The 21,984-nt window shown below is 51.8% G+C and overlaps 2 protein-coding genes and 1 long non-coding RNA gene across 6 annotated transcripts; 1 reads left to right on the top strand and 2 right to left on the bottom strand.

Annotated features, from left to right (window-relative positions):
* Positions 1-4,753: 4,753 nt before the first annotated feature.
* On the bottom strand, positions 4,754-12,501 carry TOB2 (transducer of ERBB2, 2). Of its 2 annotated transcripts, none has more exons than XM_015861126.3 (2): positions 12,261-12,501; positions 4,754-8,495 (listed from the first exon to the last, which is right to left on the bottom strand). In XM_015861126.3, exon 2 carries the CDS (start codon positions 8,407-8,409, stop codon positions 7,387-7,389), a length of 1,023 nt encoding a protein of 340 aa, XP_015716612.1. In that variant the 5' UTR covers positions 8,410-8,495; positions 12,261-12,501; the 3' UTR covers positions 4,754-7,386. The 2 variants fall into 2 exon arrangements, with proteins under 2 accessions (XP_015716612.1, XP_015716619.1); XM_015861133.3 differs by lacking the exon at positions 12,261-12,501 and adding an exon at positions 11,684-11,764.
* A 2,431-nt stretch (positions 12,502-14,932) lies between these two features.
* On the top strand, positions 14,933-18,854 carry LOC116653419 (uncharacterized). The gene is made up of 3 exons (XR_004307215.2): positions 14,933-15,048; positions 15,804-15,979; positions 18,618-18,854. It is a non-coding gene; the product is annotated as an uncharacterized LOC116653419 (long non-coding RNA).
* PHF5A (PHD finger protein 5A) lies at positions 16,544-21,932 on the bottom strand. Of its 3 annotated transcripts, none has more exons than XM_015861256.3 (4): positions 21,411-21,751; positions 21,292-21,315; positions 20,089-20,255; positions 16,544-17,237 (listed from the first exon to the last, which is right to left on the bottom strand). In XM_015861256.3, the coding sequence occupies exons 1-4, from the start codon at positions 21,460-21,462 to the stop codon at positions 17,148-17,150; spliced, it is 333 nt and encodes a 110-aa protein (XP_015716742.2). In that variant the 5' UTR covers positions 21,463-21,751; the 3' UTR covers positions 16,544-17,147. The 3 variants fall into 3 exon arrangements, with proteins under 3 accessions (XP_015716742.2, XP_015716733.1, XP_085373055.1); XM_015861247.3 differs by having other exon boundaries at positions 21,673-21,751; XM_085516929.1 differs by lacking the exon at positions 20,089-20,255 and having other exon boundaries at positions 21,673-21,932.
* Between the last annotated feature and the right edge of the window lie 52 nt (positions 21,933-21,984).

Below are 21,984 nucleotides of genomic sequence, written 5' to 3'. Positions count from 1 at the left end.
TCTAGACCAAGTCCCTCAGTGTCACATGTACCATTGAAAGCATCACAAAGGTGTCAGGGAAGATATTGGTGCTAATTGCTCATTAAGCATCTCCAGAAAAAGCCATCCCTCCCACTCCCACCAACCACATTACAGCCCCAAACACCACTTCCACCCCAGGCCTTGGGCTCTGAGCCCATCTGCAGCTCCAACCTCCCTCCTCTCAGCCCTCCTATGCCGTTCTGATGCACGAGACCTCTGCTCCTTGTTGCTACAGCTGTAGGAGCAGGGGCTGACAGAGCTGGGGAGGGATCGGCGCTGCTCCAAACACAGGCTTTGTGCTCCAGCTTAATCTGCTCCAGGCCCTCGGCAGCTGCTGTTTATTGGATCTGCTGTCTGCTGCCAGAAGTCCATGTGAGCCTCGGGACCTTTGCTGCAGTGATGGACATGCTCGGGGCGGTGCAGTCCATGCTGAGCCTGGTCTCAGCAAACAGACACTGAGATGCTCACTCATCACCTTCACTCCATCATCCAGAGAGAGCTCTGGACAGCGAGCAACAGTTGGAGAATGATTTAGGGCACGAAGAATCATAGAATGGGTTGGAGCTGGAAGGGACCTTAAAACCCATCCATTTCCAACCCCCTGCTGTCACCCAGTGCCCCATCCATTATAGAGCTGCTCAAGGCTGCATTGGATGTGGCCCTGGGCAGCCTGAAGAGAGGGAATGCTCTGCAACAAAGCCCAGAAGTGGGTGGCGGGCAGCCTTGTGCTGTGCTCAGGTACAGTGACAACCTGACACCTTGGTGGTGGTGTCGGGAGGATTAAGCCCTGTGGTATTTTTGTAATAGCAGAGCTGTGAATCGCAGCTTCCCGGCTAAATTGCGCTTGAGTAATGCTCTCATGACTTGACTATCTCCCCAACGTTTTAATTAGTCATTTCTGTCTTCCCTCCCGCGACACGCTATAAGTACTAAATTATTGTTATTAGCACAAAATGGCTGCCCTCGCGCCCACACCCACATGGCTCTTTTCAAGATGGGGCTGTGTTTCTGAGGCACGGGGTAATAATCTCCAAGGCATTTTTGAAGCCATTGGAAGAAAAAACACCAACGCAGTAGAAACAGAGCTAGAAATCATCCCTCTGTACTCAGCTCTGGTGAGGCCACACTTCCAGTGCTGTGTTCAGATCTGGGCCCCTCACTGCCAGAAAGACATGGAGGCCCTGGAGCGTGTCCAGAGAAGGGCAGCGGAGCTGTGAGGGGTCTGGAGTACAAGTGTGATGGGGAGCGGCTGAGGGAAATGGGGTTGGTCAGGCTGGAGAAGAGGAGGCACAAGGGAGACCTTATTGCTCTCTACAATGACCTGAAAGGAGGCTGTGGTGAGGTGGGGGTTGGCCTCTGCTCCCAGCTACCAGCAATGGGACAGGGAATGGCCTCAAGTTGAGCCAGGGGAGTTTCACATTGGAGATTAGGAAGCATATCTTCTCAGAAAGAGTGATGCTGGTTCGAACAGGCTGCCCAGGGAGGTGGTGGAGTCACTGTCCCTGCAGGTGTATAAGGAAAGGGTAGATGTGGTACTTAGGGACGTGGCTTAGTGGGCAATACTGGTGAAGATGATGGGCAGTTGGACTAGATGATCTTAGTGGTTTTTTCCAACCTCAGTGATTCCACTAATCAATGAAATAACCCTTTTGCCCCTTTTTTTCACAGCTCAGTTTGATATTGAGCACAAAAGAGGCACAGGCCCAGGAGGAGGACATCTGTGGCACAGGTACAGGGAAGGAATTTGGCAAGGCCTCTTCCACCATTGAGTGCCCTCGATGCCCCTCTGTCATCACATTGCATCAGCATCCATGATGTGTCAATGCCCCATTGTCAATTGGCTTCTGATTAACCCCCTCTGGACTTCAATGAAATTTCCTCCTCCTCTAACCCAGTGGTCACAGGTACAGTCACCCCCGTAATCCCAGGGTAATTTTGGACATCCTGGGAGGGGTGGCAGAGCCAAATGCAGCACCCTTCAAAGGCAGAAGGGTGTTTTGGAGACTTCCAACAAAGCAAGAATCCACCTTGCAAAACCCATTGTCCCGGCGGTGAGAGGAGGCCGGTCTGAACAAGCCGTCCATCCAGCTCCCCTCATCCCCAGCCGTGCAATCCTCTGCCACCTGCTCTGTCATTAGCTCCTGGGCTACTGCCAGTGGCTGTGGCAACACCTGAGCAACTAATGGGGCTATTGCAGCAGCACCAGGGAGCTTGTGCCAGCCATGTGCTGCAGCACAGCCTGAGCTCCCGCAGCTGTGTGCCATGCTGGCATTGATAGAAACACCGCATTGCTGCATGCAGGTGACTGTGGCCAACTTCCTAAGTGTCCTGGTGGACATGTTCCCATCTGGTGAATGCTGGTACCTGTGGTAGCTTTACCTGCTCTCATAGCCAGAGAGCCAAGAAACCTTGCTGCACTCCTGGGGTCTTCTCATGGGCCCTGGCAGCAAGTACATGCAGTGGCAAACAGATGGAGATGCAGATGCATCCCTTCACTTCCCTTTTTATGGCCTGCCTGGTTAAGAGCATCAGCAGCAGGAGATGCTCCAGGCAGGAGCAGAGCAGGCTGTGCCCAAGGGCAGGAAGCTCTGGGAGGCCCTGCAGCCTGCCTTGCTGAGTGAGATCCACCAAGTGACAGCATTATCCCCCAAAAGCAGGAAGCCTGGCTCTCCAGCTGGACAAGGCTCCTTGCATCCAGGCCTGGGTACAAGAGGGATGTGGAGATGTCGGATGGGGCCCCGGGGAGCCTGAGCTACGGGATGGCAGCCCTGCCCACAGCACAGGGTGGACTGGGTGGGCTCTGAGGTCCCTTCTGACTCAACCATCCTGTGATTTTATGATTCTATGATTCCTTGTACTTCAGGAGACAAAATCAGTGACGTATCCTCATCCAAGACAATTTCCAGAGGGAGGTAAAGACTGGATTGATCAAGCCAGCATTCAGGAACTCCTCCATCAAGACACCTTATTCCTGCCTTTGTGGCTCTGCAGTAATGATGGGCAACTGCCACCAGTCCTACGTGTGAGACGCTAGCCTGGGGGAAGGCAGTTGTGTAACTTCAGGGGCCACTGCTGTGTTCTAGATGATGGTGTCCAGCTCTGACTGGTTCTTGGCTATGCAGCTGTACTGGACAGGCAAGGGAAGGGTCCAGTCCACACTGCACCAGGAAGCTTTACAGGTGACCGCTGTGGTCCCTAAGCGACCCAGCATAACGAGTTACTCCTGCTTTCCAGGAAAGTTGAGTGGTGTTCAGCCGCTGGGGACACGTGGCACCTGTGCTGTGTCCCCAGGGCAGGCAGCACTTTGTTCCCAAGCACTGCAGGGCACTGAACACCCAGACCAAGGTCAGCATGCTGCCACTGGGGTTTTCCCATCTTCCACTTGGCCATGGGACAGGACAGTCTATGAATAAGACGACAATGAGATGCAGTGAGTGTGCTAAGTCAACAAAATCAAGTGGGAAGAAAAACACTGAGCGTCCACAGTGGCTTCCTCAGTGTTTGATGAGGAAGGTGAGGTTCTCCCAGGCCCTCCTACAGGCAAAATGTGGACATGGATTTCCTTGCAGAGGTCTCATTGCCCACACTCCCTGCATGGCGATGGGAAAACCTCCCATGTCCCTCTCAGCACGCGCTTGCCAGGCTGGAATCACTCTCGCTGTTGGCTGTGGACACATGGATTGGCTGTCACACAAATTGGCTGTCCCCAAGCAGTACAGATAGGAAGCAGCATTCACACTAGCAGGGGCTTGCAGTGTTTTTCCATGTCCTGCTTCTGGCCTAGCACAAGAGCCAGGGCACAGCGAGGCTCCTGTGCAAAGCAGTGTTTGTCCCCAGCTACGCCATGGGCCCGAAGGCTCTGGGGCAGTGGGAAGTGCTCACCTGCCAGAGCAGACTTGGATTGCTCTTGCTGGGCCTGTATTTAGAACACAGGCCAGTATACAGCTGTCTTACAGTGGGCTTTCCATGCTTGCATAAGGCAGCAGTGCTGTGTCTGCTGCTGTCACAGGCTGAACACGCAGGGGTAAGCATGGCACTCCCTGCCCAAACTGTCTCCTCCTTAGAGTTGACTGCCTGGTGACTCAAGTAGCAAGTTTTCCTCCATAGCAACAGAGCTTCCCACAATGAGCATCTGAACGACATCCCCACACCCTCACCTTGCTGAAACCACCCCCTGGCTGCAGCAGATGAGCCCCATCTCGCTGCCACATATTGCAGCCCATTTGGGAACTGACCTGCTCAGCACCCCAGCCTGGTATGATGCTCACAGCCAACCCTCACACTCCCTGCTCGTGGAGAGGGGCAACAGCAAAAACAAGGTGATGCCAAGCTGTCACCTTAATACCCGGCTTAGCTATCAGCTCTGAACTAACTGCAGGCACAGTCCCTCTGCACAAAAGGGCCTGCATCAGAGCCAGGCAAAAGCAAGGTAAGGAGCAGGCAGGCACAGCTGCCCTTTCGTGTTTCCAGAAGGGCAAGAGCTGGTGCACACTTCAGATAAATGATTACAAGGGGGTTGAGATACAAAAGGGAAAAAAAAATAGCGTTGTTGCTTAGCACAGCGTGACAGTCACATGGAGTGCAGTGTGCCTGGCTCCCAGGGCTCACAAACCCAAGGGCAAAGCAACACCAGCTTCTCCAGGAAGAAATTCAGACCTGAGGGCTGTGGCTGCCCACCACCATGAGCAGCTCCATGAGCACATCCCAGGGTACAGCAAGACACAACCAGCAATTATTATACCATGCTTTTAATACAAACTTAAAAAAATCTGGAACAATAGAAACTGTACAGATTTAATCAACCTTTTTTTTTTTGTTGTTGTTGTTGTTTGCATGTTTTTTAACTAAATTTCTAAGACACACCAATATCCCGTCCCAAAATATTGCACAACATTCTGAATACAAAACTCTGATTGTATTCCTCCTTCGCTACACAACAAGGGAAAAAAAAAAGAAATTAAAAGAAATAAAATGAAAAAAAATAAAATAAAAGGAAAAAAAAAAGCCATCAGTCCCCCGGATCTCCCCCCTCAGAGCCCTCCTGAATCAGAATGCAGCCACCAAAGCACACACAGATCCTCCACCCGGAGCAGCACGGATCTCTTGCATCCATTCCTTCTCCACAAGGCTGCAGGGCAGGAGGAGGCTGAGAAGGGGAGAAAGGAATCTTCACTGCCTTTTTTTTTTTTTTTTGTATTTTTTTGTGTTGTTTGTTTGTTTTTTAAGGTTTTTTTTTTCCTGAAAAAATATTTTTTCTCTCTCCTCTTTTTAAGAAAAAATCTCGAAAAGAAAAAAATTACAGTTTTTTCTTTTTTTTTTTTTCTTTTACGTTAGAAATATACATATATTATATAGACCTCTTGCATCTTACAAATGTAGCAAATTATTCAATACAAACAGACGTCAACGAAAAGAACACAAACCCATAAAAAATAAAAAGTTAAAAAAAGAAAAACAAAACAAAACCAAAAACCAAAGCAAAAAGTCTCTCTTCTCTCCCTAAGAAACCAGGTAAATTAGTGCAGGTTTTAAAAAATAAAACTGAAGCTGAACGCCTACATCCAAGACTAGAAAAGCCCTGAAAAGGCTGCTAAATTTCCATGGCCGCCTGAAGCTCCTGAACGCTTCTGAAGCACACTTGTTTGATAGAGCAGAGCTTGGTCCCTCCCTCCCCTTGCACCACAGTTCCCAACGTGGCTCTGGGGGCAAAGTGGCATCGAAGCTTCACATGCACAGGGTTGGGGCTCCCTGCCTCTCCCCAAAGGTGCCAAAGGGGTCTGCTGTCCCACAGCAGCGACTGGCAGGTGGCACTGCCAGCACCAGGGACAGCCGGGTCCCAGGAGCGGGGCCCTGGCAGTCAGTAGTGTGCTCCCAGGGAGAGGGTGGCAGTGGTAACATCCGTAAGTAGGTTAAAAACCAAACAGAATAGGAAAAGAAAGATGCAGATGGCTCAGCTGTTCCTGAGCAGCTTGCTCCAGCCTGGAAACCCACAGGGCTGAGGCTACGGACGCCATTTTGGGAGAAGCCAAGTGAGCCAGCCCGCCGTGCCGGTCATAGCCCGAGGGCAGCAAGCAGCCTGCTGGGGGCCTGCCCCGCCAGGATGGAAATGCTCCTCAACACTGTGGCAGCAATGACCCTCCACTCCCATCCCGTTGCCTCTGCCAAGGCTCACCGGCAACAACAGGAGGGCTGATGCCTTCATCTCAGATCAAGGAGAGGGAAAAAGCACAAGCTGCGGACCACCTCACTGTACAGAGATGTCCTGAAGGAGCACATTGGTACAACAACCACAGAAGCGGGTTTCGGAGGGTGCTCCAGAGACATTGTTTCAAGAGAACTAAACCCTGAGCCAGGCAACAAAAAGCTCATTTTTCTTTTAAACTTCAAAAATTAGAGTCTCATCACTGTTTCTCTCTGCAATCTTCCATGCTCCCACCATAGCCTCCAAGGAGGCTCCTTCACACCCAGGGGTCCTCCAGCTCCACCCGGGGACTACTTACCATTGCTCAAGACAGAAGCTTCAACAACATAGCCCTTCCTTCTCCTCAAAATAATTCTGCCTCTAACTACAGAAAAAATTCCCTCTCTAAGATGAAGATAAATCCACAGCCAGCAACAAGAGCTCAAACCTAGGACCAAAGGATCACAAGTGAATGCTCAGCCCTGCAGGTAGGGTGTCCACCAGGAGGGGACAGGATCCAACAGCTCAGCACCACCTCCTCACACAGGGACAGACCCACAGCGTTCCTACGCTGCAGGGCTGCCCTCCGAGCCAACCCCAAAAGGGCACAGAACAGCCCCTTGGCTGGTGCACAAGAGGGACTGAAAGCAGTGCTGCCCTTCTACAGCTGGAGATGAGAGGTGGCAGCAGGTGCTTCTCACCAAAGACACAACTGGATGCTAGACTGGCCTCACCAGCCTGGAGCAACAACAGCAGTAGCGTGAACCTCCAGGCACATGAGATGCTCTCCTCCCACATACACAGCAGTAACAGCAAAGCAAGCCCACCTCATTCTGCCTGCCCCTCCTACAGCCAGGTGGGAGGGGAGAGGGAGCACTGTGACCCACATCTGTGCCCACTTGGGGATGGGGAAGGGGGAACACAACCCAAAAGACCAGAGACTCGTTTAAAGAGTAAAAAAGTGAGTAGGAGAAAAAGCACAGGGACTGAGTTAAAAAAAACAAGTCAGTGCTTCAGGAGCGTTGCCAGCACAGCGCAACAACACTGGGCTCTTTCTTTTTCCAAGAAGTTATATTTATAAGATTTGAATATTTTCTGTATATTTCTGTTTTTTCTCCCCGTGTGTTTTGTTGTTGTTGTTCCCCCCCTCCCTCCCGTGCCCCCAATACTCTCCTTCCCTGCGTTCAGTTGGCCAGGACGACGGGCTGGAAGGACTGGCTGGGATACTGCATGGCGTTCAGGTTGTAGCTGAGTCCTTCCACAAAGGGAGACTTCTCCAAGAAGAGGCTGTTGGTGCTGCCGCCAAAGACCTGAGCCATGTCAAAGGTGCTGCCCGTGCCAGCGTTGAACTGTGATGCCGGAGGGATGCTGCTGGCCTGGCTCTCACTGGCAACACCATCAAAGAACAGGCTGCTGGCCCCTGGTGAGCCACCACTGTAAACGAACTCCTTGGCATTGGGGGAGAGCTGCGACTGCGGGGCTTGGCTCCCAGCACCCCCGATGAAGTTCAGAGAGTGCATGGACAGGGAGAGGCCCTTGTGCTTCAGCAGGTTGGTAGTGGGCGACCTGACCATCCGTGGCTGTTGCACAGCCCCTGCACCACCACCCCCTGCTCCGGCCCCCCCACCCTTCTTCATCTTGGTGGAGCCGAATTTAGTGGCAGCAAACGTGGCAGTGGTGAAAGTGATGGGCTGGGCAGAGCGAGGGATGAAGGTGGGACTCGGTGACTGGCCAAAAGAGGGGGATGGAGAGTTGGACAGCGAGTTGTCCTGGCTGCCAATGGGGACGAATACCTGGGCATCAGGGTTGAAGCTGCTCTTGATTTCTTTGTCCAGCTCAGCAGCGCTGCAGCCCTCGCTGTCATCCAGATAGAGGACCTTAACAGAGCCCTTCTCACCGATCTGGTAGGAGACCTCAAAGGGATCAATCCAGACACTCAGTTCTTCCGGCACATTGGCACGTACATCCTCCACAGTCAGCCCGCTCCGCTTGGCCGCCAGCTCCACTACTGGGTCCACCGTCTCCCCAATATGAACACAGCGGTAGCCTGAGCCCTTCAGAGGCTTCTCCGGGTACCAGTGACCCTCATATTTCTTCTTCAGCAGGCGCTCTAGCTCCTCACCAAACAGGTCCGCCCGCCTCCGAGGAAGCTTGTTGTACAGGTATGAGATGATGAAGTTAAGAGCAACTTTAATCTCCAGATGCATACTCCCTTCACAGCAAGCAAGTCAGGGCAGTGTATTAAAAGAGACAAAATGACACACACATAGACAAGATTCGGCTCCAAGCAGACCTAGAAAAAAAAGAGAGAAAAGGATGGATGAAAATGAGAAAAATACAGCAGCTCTCCACCTACTGAGATAAACGGCAACACTGTTTCATTAACAGAAGCAGAACAAGCAATGATGCTCACTAGGCGTCAGCCCAGATTTCCTGGTGCTGCTGGGGAACAGCCTCCCTGGTCCTGCGCAGAAGAAGCAGGAGCATAGCTGCTCCCCGCACACAGCTACGTGTCGTGTACCCATCTCGCTGCCAAAAGCAGGCAGGCCAACTGCCTGCTGTGGCAGAGCTATTTCAGCCAACACGCCTCACTACGCCCTGGCATCCGGTTGCTCCCAGCACAGCTCCCTGCAGCCGCCTCTCCAAGCACACGAGCACCACCTGGAAGCCTCGTGACTCTCTCGGCAGCTCTGCAGGGACCTGTCTGGAGATGGCTCTCCTTGGGAGACCAGGAGCACCATGTCCTACCGGCACAGGCAGGGGGATAAAGAACAAGGGAGGGTGTGGGAGCACCAGATGCCAGATCATGTTTACACTCCCTTGACAGGAGTAGGCACGTAGATATCTTATTAAGAGTACCCAGTTGAGGCTCAGTCTAGCCACAAGCCTGAAATCCCAGCTTAATTCAGATGGGGGCAGGAAATGTGTGCAGGGTCACAAGACACACACGTGCCACCAGCCTGTCCAGCACTGCTCACATCCCTCTCCCTGTGTGGAGAGGTGAGCACTGCCAGGGCCAGGTACTGAATATAAACTGGAACTGTTTGCCAGAGACTGAAGTAATCCTTTCTCCCCTCTCACCTGCCCAAGGAAGTCTTGGAAATTGAGAGAACCCACAAAAGCTCCGTGTGAAACCACACCACTCAGCTCACCCATGACACTCAGATTTAGTGTTTACCTGTGTACAACCCCCCGGTAGGTCTGCACCGTGCGTTGTCACCCACCCAGAGCAAACACATCCCACAGATATCTGATGAGGAAGCGCACTTCCAGAAGCCTACACGCCTCTCTGCAGGCAAGCAGAAGATCCAGTTTTTAATTGGCAGCTTCATCAGAGGCTGCTCAGCCTTCAGCTACCTTCACCTTGCTCAAGAAGCCACACCATGCTACGCTGCCTTCCTAACATGGGCTGCGGGGATGCTCTCATGCAGTGCCCAGCGGTGTTTACGACCTGTGCCAATTATCTGGGGGCGGGGATGGAGCACAAAGCTCAGCTGTCAGCATTCCCCCAAAAAAGCAGGAGGCCAGCAGCAAAGCCCCACACCCAGGTTAGGAGGAACTGCCCGGACTTGTAGGCTTGAGCTGGCTGAGTGGACAAGTGGAATTAAATAAGCACATTTTAAGAAAACCCTCAACTATTTTTAAGCTTTATTACTAAGAAAACAAACAGGTAGATTTTACATTTTCTTACTGCATGAATTGGAGTTAGTTTGTAAGAGGCCATGCTTTTTACACTATTGTCTCAAAAGTTTGCTGAAATGGACAAGTTCAGGCAAGTCCTGGCCAAGGTTCCAGAACTCCCTTTGTCTGAGACTCACAGGAACCAAGGTTCGAGAAATCCCTTTGTTTAAGAGATGGACAAGTCCGGGAGCTACTGAAAGGGAGATAAGATGCAGATTAATGGCCCTAAAGTGGTCTTTTTGTGTTGGCCTATCTCAAGGAAGATGGCCATCTCTGAGGAATTCACATGACTCTGACCCGAGCCTTCCAAAAATGTCTCGAAGGCTGGGAAGAAGAAGGATAAAAAGGGCACGGACAAACCCCGAATTTAGGTTTTTTGACACCAGATGCCTCACTACAGAAACAAGGAGGTTTTCTGTCATCAGATGCCTCTCTACGTGAATGCCTGCATGCTGAAGAAGATGCCTGCATGCTGAAGAACCTTTTAGGTTTTCTGACCTCAGATTCCTCCACCGTCGTCCGACTGCTGCCAACTGTTTCTCCTGGGCTTGCTGCTCGAGACTCTGCTCCGTGAGACCTCGCTACTCTGACCACCTGCTCTGCGCTGCACCGATCTGCTGCTTGCAGCCTGCCACTCTGCTGCTGCTCTCCTCTACTCTTTATTTTGCCCCGGACCAACACAACAACGTGCTGCATCGCTGCTGCATCCAGGAGGTGACTATCCCCGCTTTAACGTAATTCTTGCTCTTATCTACCTTTTCTATCGCCCACTTTCCTGTCCCCATCACCCCAATTTTGATATTCGCTGCTCTCCCTTCCTCATCCCTTCAGTTGTCTATCATTTCTAATAAACTGGTCGGATCAACATTTGAATGTTTTTCTTCTTAATTTCACGCCAGGCATAACATATCAAAAGAACCTTGCCTCATTCCTAAATTGGAGCGAGACAGAGTTAAAGAAGGCTCAGTTTGAAGAACCAACAAATCCCACAGCCCAAGCCTGCCAACAGCAAGGCCAGTGCTGGAGGAATCCCCTTCAGGTTTAACTCGGTAACATGAGAAACCACAGGAATGAGACCAGGGACTGACCAAGAATGGAGGAACACCAAAGAAGAAATGAGAAAGCAGAGCTTCCAGCAGGAAGAAAGGAGGAACCATTTCCAGAAGGCAGAAGCCTCAGGGCTGAGACAGAGCCCTGTACAGAGAGATGGGCACTGGGCAGAGCCCCAGAGGAATACACTGACCTCCCAGAGAGGGCTCACAAAGCCCTGTGCTACCCCAAGGGGTGGTTCTATGAAAGCCTGCCTGCTATGAGGCCCCAGAGGAGTAGGAAATTTGAGACCCCCACAAATTCAGTAGGAAAAAAAAAGCGGCTACTTGGTAAATCTTCACACCCCATGTGCTAAACAGTAACCCAGACCCAACAACAGTAAGAGACACGAGGTTATGTGCAGGGAATGGAGGGTCCCCCCCCACCAGCCGCCTGCAGGACCCTTTTTTCTTTCACCGAGTCCCCTCTTTATGGAGGGGCGCACTCCGAACCCTCCCATGAAAGAGACGGGGTGTTAAACCCCCAAGGCTCACAGGGACACTTCACAAGGCCGAGAGCCACCGTTCCCGTCTCAGCCTGCTAACGAGGGGGGGGGACCCGTTCCCGAGGACCCCTCGAGCTCCCTCCAAAACACATTCACATAGCGAAAGGCAAAGCAAAGCCCGCGGTCCAGCCGCACGGTGCCGCGCCGCCCCACCCCCCGTGCGGCTCCCCCAGGCCCGGCTGTCCCGGCGCCACGGCCGCCATTACCTCCCGGCTCCGGGCCGCCTCCCGCCGCGCGGCACTCTGGGAGCTGCAGTCCGCGCTCCCCCCCGCGCCGCCCCGCTCCCCGTGCCCCGCTTCCCCTCCGAACTCCGCGGCCCGTCATGCCCCGCGCGCCGCCCCGCCCGCCGCCCCAGCGCTGCCTCGGCCGGGCAGGCCGAAAAATTTTCCACGGCACATGCGCCGTGAGCCATCGCCCGCCCCGGAGCAACGCCCCGAAGCCGGCGACCGCCGGGCAGCCGCCCCCCTCCCTCCTTCGCCTCCTCCTCCTCCCTCTCCCTGTCAGCGAAGCGGGGAGGCGGGGGGGGCGTGTGTGGGGGGGAGCAGTATGAGGCGGCCCCCCTCAGGCCGACAGACCCGATGCGGCTCCACAAGAACAGAGCCGGGTCTGACCTCCACCCCCGGCAGCGAAGGGCACCCCTGGCCGCCTGAGGAGGCCCTGCCGGTCCCCTCCCCCTCACAGAGCCGGCGAAGGCTTTGTTGAGCGCGGCCGGGCGCAGCCTCTCAGCCCCGTAAAGCCCAGGGACGCCGCCCGCGGCCCGCCCGAGCCCTCCGCCCCGCTCACCGTTCTCTCAGTTCCAGGCTCTGAGGGGGCCGGGAGAGCCCGGGCGCTGCGTGCCGCTCTCCGCCCCGTCCCTCGCTTCTCTCTCTCCGTCAAGAGCTGCGCTCCCTCCGCGGGGCGGGCCCGTGGGTGGCGTCGCGGCTGTAGGGCCGAAGGTGTGGAAGGACGCCCGGAGCAGTCCGTTCGAGCACAGCCGCCGCCTCAGCCCCGCCGGCCTGGAGCCGCCCGCGCCCTGGCCCCGAGTGAGCCAACTCACGGCAAACTTTCACCCTTAGCAACCCCGCGCACGGATCCGCGCTCCCGCCCCGCGTGATGCGGCCGCGGAGGGGCGGGCCGGGACTACTTCCCCTCCCCTCAGCGCCGCCCGGCGCGCTGGGCCCGCGGGGGAGGGGAACGAGCTCGATTCCTTTTGGCTTTTTGTACTTTTTGCTTTTGTTTTTTCTTTTTGCTCTTTTCCACCCCGCGCGGGGGGTCCAGCAGCACTAGGGAAGACGGGCGGGGGGCTTAGCGGGGATCAAGTGGCTGACCTGAGGAGGGGACCCCCCGCCCCGCTGCTTCACGGAGGGGCACGCGCGGCCTGGCGCTGTCTCACGCACCTACTGAATGAATTCACCCCTATGAATGAGTCCCGCGGCCCCAGGGATCTCCCCCCGGCCCGTGGCCGCCGATCTCCTGGCAGGACCCCGCGCGGGGAGCAGCCCCCGCCCCGCCGCTCGCGGACTATTTGTTCACGGTGCGCCTGTGCGCTTCCGCCGCCGCGAGTAGAGCCGGCCCGGCCACGGCGGAGGCGAGCCGCAAGGTGCGCCGACGGCAGAGTGCTAAAAATAACCGAGGCGTGTTAGCAACAGCCTCCCCATTGGCCGGCCGGGCCCGGCGGCGCGTCCGGATTGGTGCGTCGTCTCAGCCAATGAGCATAAGGGGGTGTGTGCACGGGGCGGGGCCAGGCTGGGCGCGGGTTCTGCTGGGGGTTGTAGTTCCAGCGCCGGGCCTTCGTTCTAAAGAACGCCCGGGGAACGTTCCATAGATTAGTGGCGTTTCTCTTGTAATTCTTCCTCACATCCAACCTGAACTCAGCCCGTGGAGTTCAACAGGAACTCAGCTACTAAAGAACTCCCTGACAATCCCTTGCTTGGCTGCAAACAAAGTCACACTGTCAACCAGTGATCAGGAAATTCAAACGATGTCACTATTTTTAGCATCGTGAAGAAAAAATGGCAATTACATCGCTAAAATCCTATTGTCGTTTTAATAAGGTGTTACTAAGAGGCTGTTTACACATTAGGACTCCTTAAGATATTTGCATCTTGACCACACTGCTGTAATTACCCAGCCGTAATTCCATGTGCGTGTGGAGGAATCCTGTCCCTGTATCCGCTCCTGCATTCCCGGTGTGGTGTTACCACAAAGCACAGCCACCAAGACACACACACACAGGACAGGAATGGCCCAGCCGCAGGGTAAGGCCTGCCAGGCTCATGGATGCTGAGGAAGGGCAGGAAGGTTGTAATCAGCATAATTAACACCGCCGTACCCTGAATCCTCTTCACATCCAAGTCACAAGACAACCTCAAGGAAATGGATTTCTTTTTCCTGCTGTTGAAACAGGCAGAACATCTCCTGCTGATCTCCATAACGAGAAAGCAACATCTCCTCTGCAGGCAAGGTTTCTGAAAGCAGGATTTCACCTATGTACTGGGAAAGCTCAGAGGTAGGTTCAAGGCATCTGCCAGCCCTCAGCATTTCTTAAAGGTCATGTTTCAGGCTCAAGGGCTTTGCTGATGCCCTCAATGAGACAATTCAATGACGATTCAATGATGGGAGGTGCGTTGGAGAGCTACTGCTGAGCTCAGAGCTGAGCTGTGACACGGTGGCTGGCCTTTGGTCAGAAGGGGTGTGTAGGGAACATCCCTGTTTCACAAGGCAGCGATGCCTTGTTAGTACTGGCAACAGAGAGCAATTACCTAATAGGCCAAGAGTTCCCATGTTTCTCCTCCCCCTCTGTGTAAACATTTAAAATAAAAGGATTTTTTACTTATTACATAACATCCTTTTGATTGGGGGGGGGGCTGGGGGGGAAAGCACTAGCTTCGCCTAGAAAAGTAATAGCTTAGCTCCATGCACTCAGGATTTGCAGCCAGTACCATGGGGGTTCAGCCCCATGGGAAAGGCAGCATCCCTTCCAGCTGTCCTTGCTCCTCCGCCTGCAACCAGGGAGCCCCTGAATCACCTGCACCAGGAGGTGACGCCTCTCCAGGGCCTAACAGCACACAGCAGAACGCTCCTTGTCTCATTCCCTCCTTTACCACCCCTTTTTACTATGCGCTCTGGGATGCAGTACTGACAGGAAATCTACTGGAGAAGAGTGATTTCAATGAATTTTGTTTTCTTGATCACTTTATGTAACAAACACTTCATTTTCTTGGTGGCCCCCACACGGGTATCACTCACTGGCAAACAGAAATCATCACCACGCAAGCAAAGGCTGAGTTTTTCTGGGCTACCCAACTGTATCCGTTACCCTTGTCTGAATAAGCAGCTCTGGGCCAATGTCCCATCCGTGCTCTGAAAGTACCAGAAAGGCAGCGGCACTGAACCGATGTGAGCAGCACAGGCATTTGGCATGCTCCCCAGAGCTCTCTGAGCAAACAAGGCAAAGGGAAAAGCACCCGTCCCTCCCTCTCTCCACCTGCCCAGTGACTCAGAACAACTAGAAATGGCAGCTTTACTCTTGCTGCTGCCAAATGCAGACCTATACACCCGGCAGAGCGAGGGCAGCAGGAATGCCAAGGAAGTAAGTGTGCTCAGCCCTTTTTGGGGTGGGGGAAGGGATGAGGGCTCTCAGGTCTCTACAGCAACCCCTGGTTAAATGGTCAGGAACAAGGGCAGCTCCAAAATTAGATCTTCTAAGGTACCCTGCACCAGAGGCAGTAACTCTGAGAAAAAAAGAAATTCAAACTTCATTTCCCACTGGCTTCACTGAATGACATTTCTCATCTAAAAAACTTCAGGGAAAGAAAAGAAAGCAGAAAAGATAAGTACCAACCTTCTGCACTCCTTATATGATAACCCAGGCAGCCTGACTGAGAGTAACTGATAAATTCTGGTTGAAGTGATAAAGTTCCAGGTACAAAAAAAAAATCTGCATGTCATGTTCTGATTTTAAAGAAATACAGAATTTAACGCAGCTGATAACAGCTTGGACATGAGCTTCCCAGCCACTTACTGAGGCAGAAACACTCAAAGAGTGGGTTTGCTGGAATCAGAGAACTAGTTTGCTCTGAGTATATTAGCAAATGGCATCCACATTAGTACAAGCTAACCAGAAGCTGTGCAAGGGAACGAAGGTGCAGGGAAGAAGACGTGGATGTTCTTGAGATTGCAAAAGGCTTGGAAGAGGAAAATATAAGAGAAAAAAGAGAAAAATAGGGGGGAGGGAGGAACAGCTGGGATAGCTGTAGGACCACTCATAGCTAGAGCCAGCTACAGCAGGAGGAAATGACTTTTATGGGAAAGGAGATCACAATTTGTCTGCTTGTTTTCTCTTAGCTGAAATACCTAAATGGCTACAACGGGCAGAAGAGACGTTTAAGTCAGAGAGGAGCTAGAGGAACCAGTACTAGCTTCAGAGGAATAACTGAAATCCCAGAAGCTGCTGTATACAGAGAGTGACTACCCTAACTGCAGCACACACTGTGCTCTATGAAGACCTTAAGGACCATGAGGTACAGCCCTAATTTAACCCTCTGGGGTACACACGCAGTTATCCCTCTGCGTAAAGGCACCCGTTTCCAGATCTCTGCTGAGCAAACAGACCGCTTTTAGCCTGCACTGGTATTTGACAAACAAGCAGCCCCTGGTTTTCAGCATGCATACAGCTAATAGCCTATCACACAATAGTTGGTTTCCAGTTACAGCAGGGAAGGCTTTAACTTATTCACAAGAACAGGACAGCGAGTCAAATAGCTTAGTAGGTTTTAGAAAGGGATTGGATGTTTGCATGGTGAAACAACATCCACAGTCGTTTTAGCTAGGATAAGGGTTACAAGCTCAGCGATCTTCATGCTACAGGACAAAATGATCAGCGGCTGGGATCACACATGCACAAAAGCAATAGCCATTCCCTGAAGCTCCTTGCAGCAAGGTCACATGGCCATAAGCAGACACTGTCGGAAACCTGATAACCCATTGTACAGTTCTAGCTGGGCTAATCCTCTGTGTCCCCAGAAAGCTCCAAAGAGGCCAGGCACAGAATGAACCAGAGAAAAATCCTTCTGTTACACAAAACATAAAAAACCAGAGAAGCTTTATTGGTATGCATCCTACAGGAGTGGTTACAGAAAGGGCCTTGGATTAATCTGTCAAAGAAAACATGGAACAGCTGTGCTCTCCCTAGGAAAGCACCAGCCACGAATGGTGATTGCTTTTTCACAAAACAGGGCAGCGTGGAAATATACTGGAGGAAGGGATGGGGAGCAGACACACAGGACTGGCTCTCTATGCTTCTGTACCAATGTGTGGGGTGATTTCTAACAGCTAAGATACCTGGCAAGAAGGGAAGCAGAGCATTTCTCCACACCAGCAACAGCACTTGGTTTTTACTGAGCCAGTCTCCTCCTAATGCAAATGATTGCCCACCAGGATATTTTTTAGCTGTGGTAGTTACTAGTTGACAGCTACTAGCAAAGCTACTGAAAAAACAAGAGCCAGTCCACATTTATTCTTTCCGATGGTCAGTTCCAATCAGGTTTCAGTCCCCTCTCAGCCCCAAGTATACTACTGAATTTGTACTGCTTTAGAAAACATAGCTGGCTTTCAATAATAGTAAAGTCCAGAGATGCTCCAAGACCCTCTTGCCAACCTGACAGGAGGTATAGCTGTGAACACATAGGATCACCTCTTCTTGAATCCATACTTTTTCCTTTCATAGAAGAGATCTGTCTTGGAACTGCCCAGGTTGACAATCTTAGGGCAACCATCTCTCTGCAAAAAGAAAAGAGAATGTGAAGTGAGAGTTGAGCAAACAGAACACTATCATCACATACACAGCTCCAAGAGGCTCATCCCAGGTCCCTCTCTCCCCACCCTGTCCTCAACACACATTTCAAACACCCGTGTAGGCAAACTACCCTCATATTCTGGTTACTATCAGCAAGAAAAAGGGTGGATTCCTTTTTAACATTACTCTAGGACACTCTCCTCGCTGGGGTGAACATGGAAAACAGCTCGTATAACAGTTTAATGAAAAGGATGCTCAGTGCCTCAAGACTGGATTCTTTCTAAATTAGGATACAGAGGATTTACGAGGCTCGAAGGAATAACCTTTCCCCTCCTTAGCCCCAAAGAATCTTGTTGCTTTAGATCTCACTAAGCCATTCTTGTGTTTAGAGATCTCTCTCAGCTGTGACAGCAAAAGCGAATCTCAGATTTCCTGTAGGTTGGATTGATTACTTCAGAGACTACATGGTCTTCTTGGGAGAGGACAGCTATTCAGAGCAGATATGTGGATTAAGACCTTGTGCCTGAATTTCAGTAGAAAGCATGCAAAATAACCAACAGCAGCAACAAAAACCAACAAAACAAATGCAAGAAGGGGAGCAGGAGAGCCCCATTTCAGAGGCATAGCTGCAAACACAAATGGGAGACATGCACCTCTCTGCAAACCACAGAACATTTGTCAATGAGCCACCTGAGCTCAGCATCTGCATAACTCTTGAGGGCAAAATGATGTGGCTAGCAACAGCAGCTGAGGTGCCCAACAGGCAGAGGAACACGTGTCCTTGACTGTTGCATAAGACTGAGCGGATTAGATTTAGAAAGCCTCTGGGCAGATGTCAGCCACTGCAGAAACTGCACTCAAGCTGTGCCACTAGTACTGGCTCCTGCATGGGAGAAGTGACCTGCTGGGGAGCGTCTGCATAGTAAAAGTAACAAGAAAAGAGGAAAGGGGGTAAATCACCTGCCACAACCCATCTCTAGCTACTGTCTTGTTAGTCAACTTGGAACCTCAGCAGCAGGACTCTTCCAAGCTTTGCCTTCCACAAACCAGGGCGCCTGTGACAATCTTGACAGCATTATTGCAGGGCTCTGCTTATTCTTCCACCCTCTCACAAGGAGGTAGAACATAAGCATGCTCCTGTCGCCCAAGAAAGGATGATATCTTGTAACTCAGATCTGTCCTGGATGACAAGGCAGATCTTGGATCTTACCCACAGACAGAACTGAGGTGAAATGATACCTCAGTCCCTCTCTCCAGGGAGGCACAAACCAAGGCTAATGCTAACCAGGCCCTCTACATTGTGCCTAAAAGCATCCACCTCCATCATTTAAGGATCTGATTTCTTCCTTCCTGATTCTTTTCAGTCTTCCTCTGAGGATGAAGGAAGATGAGTGCTATGACTGGAGCCTCAGGTTGGTAGAGGTTCAGGCGCAGAGCTGTGTCTGTCTGCTTTTCCTGTTCTATTTAGGTCAGCACCAGCTATCGTAATTGTGATGTGTACCACCTTTGGCTGTTCTTACTCTGAGCGTTCTTGCTCTTTTAGATCTGCAAATTCACATTTGCAATAGTTCCTAATATGCAAGTTTGCTGGTACACATCAATGGTCTTCTATAGCAGGTTTCATCCAGCTATCAAAATACCTCAATTCTGACTTGCTATCTGCTCCTCCAGCTCTATATTCTCTATAACCCTCCCTTCCAGAGCAGCGAGCTGCTCTACATCTGAACCTACAGATGAGACTAGAGCACGAAAAATACCTATTAGGAATCAATATGAATTGGTCTATTTAACTGATAAACTGCCAAACAAGTTCTTTGGTCCCACAGATAAGACAACAAAACTACTGCTTGTCACAGCACTTCTAGATGTAGAAGGCAGTACCACCAACAGCATTTCTATCCACATATAATACTTAGATACTAAGAAAGATGGTGCTCCCGCCAGATCTACTGACTAAATTCAGACACGGGCTTGCCCTGCAAGACCTCTAGAGAAAATATGGGTGCTGCAGAAAATTAAAGCAGCAGCTCAGTCAGCTAAGTACATTCCTCTAAACCAGAGCTGTTTGTCAGCACACTCTGCTGACATCAGGGTGTGCTGGAGATGGTGTTTGCAAAGGATCCAGCCCAAAAACCACACAGCCGATACTCTCCATTGGGTCCATACTCTGACACACTGCAACCGCAAGCATCACGTTCTTGCATTTCCCTACAGTCTTTCTACTACTTCATTGGCAGTTCTTCATGACTTGCCCTCACTATGATGGATATTATTGAATACCTAGAGAGCGAGCATCTGCCTTGTCAAAGGACAAAGGACACTAAGGGCTAATTTTACTGTAACACAAAAGTAAACATGGGTGGTGATTCTGTAGGCCTTATGGTACCATATATGCCAGTGGCATGATCATACCATGTATGGTATGATCACGGACACAGTAAGAAGCTGATCCTGCCACTGCCTTTGCAACGTCTAAAGTGTCTCAGCGGCTGATAAAACTTTGGCTGAGAGATTTAGTAAGATAACAGCTGAAAGTGGTAACAAGCAGAGCGTGGAGGAAGTGAACTGTGAGTATGCATCGTAAAGCACACAAGGATACTGTGGGATACAGAATCGAGGCACTGCTCGCTACCTCAAAGTGCTCCACAAACACTGGGAACCACCAACAGAAAAAGAAACATGCAAGGAAATGAAAACCAGTGCCAGTTCTGGGAGAGGAACCCAAGCATCCAATGTCCTAACATTAATATCACTTGCTCTAAGTCCCTTTAAAGATAAGCATAGCTATTAAACAAAGACATAAGCAATTCTACAGGAGACTGGATGACAACGTACATCTTTTTCCTGGATGGTGCACTCCTTGCAGTAGTAGGCATCAGACACCCCTGGGCCCCCGCAGATGACGCAGCGCCCTTGGTACGAGCCGTAGTTACACTCATCACATATGCGCACCAGGGTGCAGGGCCGCACGTACGAGTCACAGATCACACATTTGCCATCACCTGCAAGTACAGCAGTCTTTGGTTACAGAACGTCCTTTTCTCCACCCCACATAAAAGAGGAAAAGCCTGCTGGACAAAGAACTTGCCTGTATGCTCAAAGACAACGCAGTTAGACTGCAGAACTTTAGCTTACAGGCACAAGGTGCAACTTTATATTTACACAGACTTCAGAGGAACGAGGGCCAACAGCCTGCCATATCCAAGGCCAAAAAAAGGGCAAACCGGCATAAATTGCCACTTCACAGAGTTGCTCTTGCTTTCTCGCAAGGGACTGAGAGAAATACAAGTGCTCTTATCATACAGGCAAACAGCCATCAGATGCCATGGACAGTCTCTGCTCCGCGGGCCCCGATCCAAAACTCTGACCTCCAGATGAAAGGCTTCAGATCTTATTACCAGTTCCCAAGGTATTTAATCCTGACTCTCACAAACAGCTCATTTAACCTGCTCTTCAATCTCAGTCCCAACTGCCCTCAGCTACTACCACTGGGAATCTGTTTAACTTCTGTGTACTTCTGAAAACAGTTCAGTTGCTTCAGACTGTGCTTCTCCTCACTTCGCTTGTTTTTAACATTTTTTGGAGCCTAGAAATAGCTGGCTTACTTGTACTGAGCTCCTGCAAGGATCTAATGACCAATTGTGCTCATTCTTTTCTGCTATAGGTGAGCACGAGCACAGAATTATAGGGGTTGGTAGGGATCTCCGGGAATCAAGTCCAACACTTTAGCCAAAGCAGGTTCCCTGCAGTAGGTTGCATAGACATTTGTTTTGGCATATTCATCTGCTGTAGCACTTTTTTCCATCCATTTCCCATTCTAACAGATGCTGAAGGGAAGCTGTGCAGTCTTTTTCTCGCACTTGCTCCATACACTCAGGCCAACACACAGGTCACTCCTCCCACCCCAAGCTGCAGTTACCTGCTATTTCTATTTGGTTGTGACCCCAAGTCAGCAGCAGAGCAAAAAGAGAAACCGAGCTGCAGGCACTTACCACAGAGTTGGGTTCTCAAACAACTACACGCAGAAGATGTACTTACATTTCTCACAAAGCCTTCCAATTGCTGTAAGGGGAAAAAGAATGTGAAAAAACACATATTACTTGAGGCTACATTTAGAACACGAATACAAGCGACGCCTGTCCTCAGGGCACACCCACCCGGCCCACAGTCCCTCCGCACGGCGTCCGGCCATCGGCTCCCACCGGCCATAAGGAAACCCGCACTCAGCGCCGCATCGCGATCCCCAACCACATCCCTGCGGCCACGAACCCCGAGCTCAGAGGGCCGAGGGAAGAACGAGGAGCTGCGCGAGGGGCCTGATGGGCACCTAACGGGCACCTAACGGGCACCTAACGGGCTCGAACTACCGCCCGAGCCCACCGTCAAGGTGCGGAGGGCCACGACCGCGCCGGTACTCACCGACGCCCGCCTGCTTGCGGCAGAAGATGAGATCCGGATGGTGCTTGGCCATGGCGCCGGCGACACTTCTCGGTGCTCTGCCGCCGTGTCCCGGTCCTGTCAGGGGTGTGGAGAGCGTCCGACAAAGCGGCGCTCCGGGAGGGGACACCGACCCGTAACCGAGCTCCGCATGGTGCTTCAAACCCAATCCGCCTCGCTGCTCCCTTCAACGCGGGGAACGCCCGTACCCCCGCCATGGGAACGCCGCTCTCTCCTCCGGTACCTCCCTGCCAGGACCCGCTGGACCCCGCCCCCCTCCGCCTCCTCCCGCGC

This window comes from Coturnix japonica, chromosome 1 (genome assembly GCF_054131305.1).
Source record: "Coturnix japonica strain WE chromosome 1, WE-NBRP24, whole genome shotgun sequence".
Lineage (NCBI taxonomy): Eukaryota > Metazoa > Chordata > Aves > Galliformes > Phasianidae > Coturnix > Coturnix japonica.
The sequence above is the reverse complement of the archived record's forward strand: the minus strand, read 5'-3'. Positions and strand labels throughout refer to the sequence as shown.

What these genes read in the sequence shown, in the direction of transcription:
- TOB2 (XM_015861126.3), bottom strand. Translation starts at nt 8,409, where the DNA reads ATGCATCTGGAGATTAAAGTTGCTCTTAACTTCATCATCTCATACCTG.
- PHF5A (XM_015861256.3), bottom strand. Translation starts at nt 21,462, where the DNA reads ATGGCCGGTGGGAGCCGATGGCCGGACGCCGTGCGGAGGGACTGTGGG. An exon ending in TGGAAGGCTTTGTGAGAAAT is followed by an intron (nt 20,256 to 21,291) that starts GTAAGTACATCT and finishes CTGTACTTGCAG; the next exon opens with GTGATGGCAAATGTGTGATC. An exon ending in GCACCATCCAGGAAAAAGAT is followed by an intron (nt 17,238 to 20,088) that starts GTACGTTGTCAT and finishes TTCTTTTTGCAG; the next exon opens with AGAGATGGTTGCCCTAAGAT.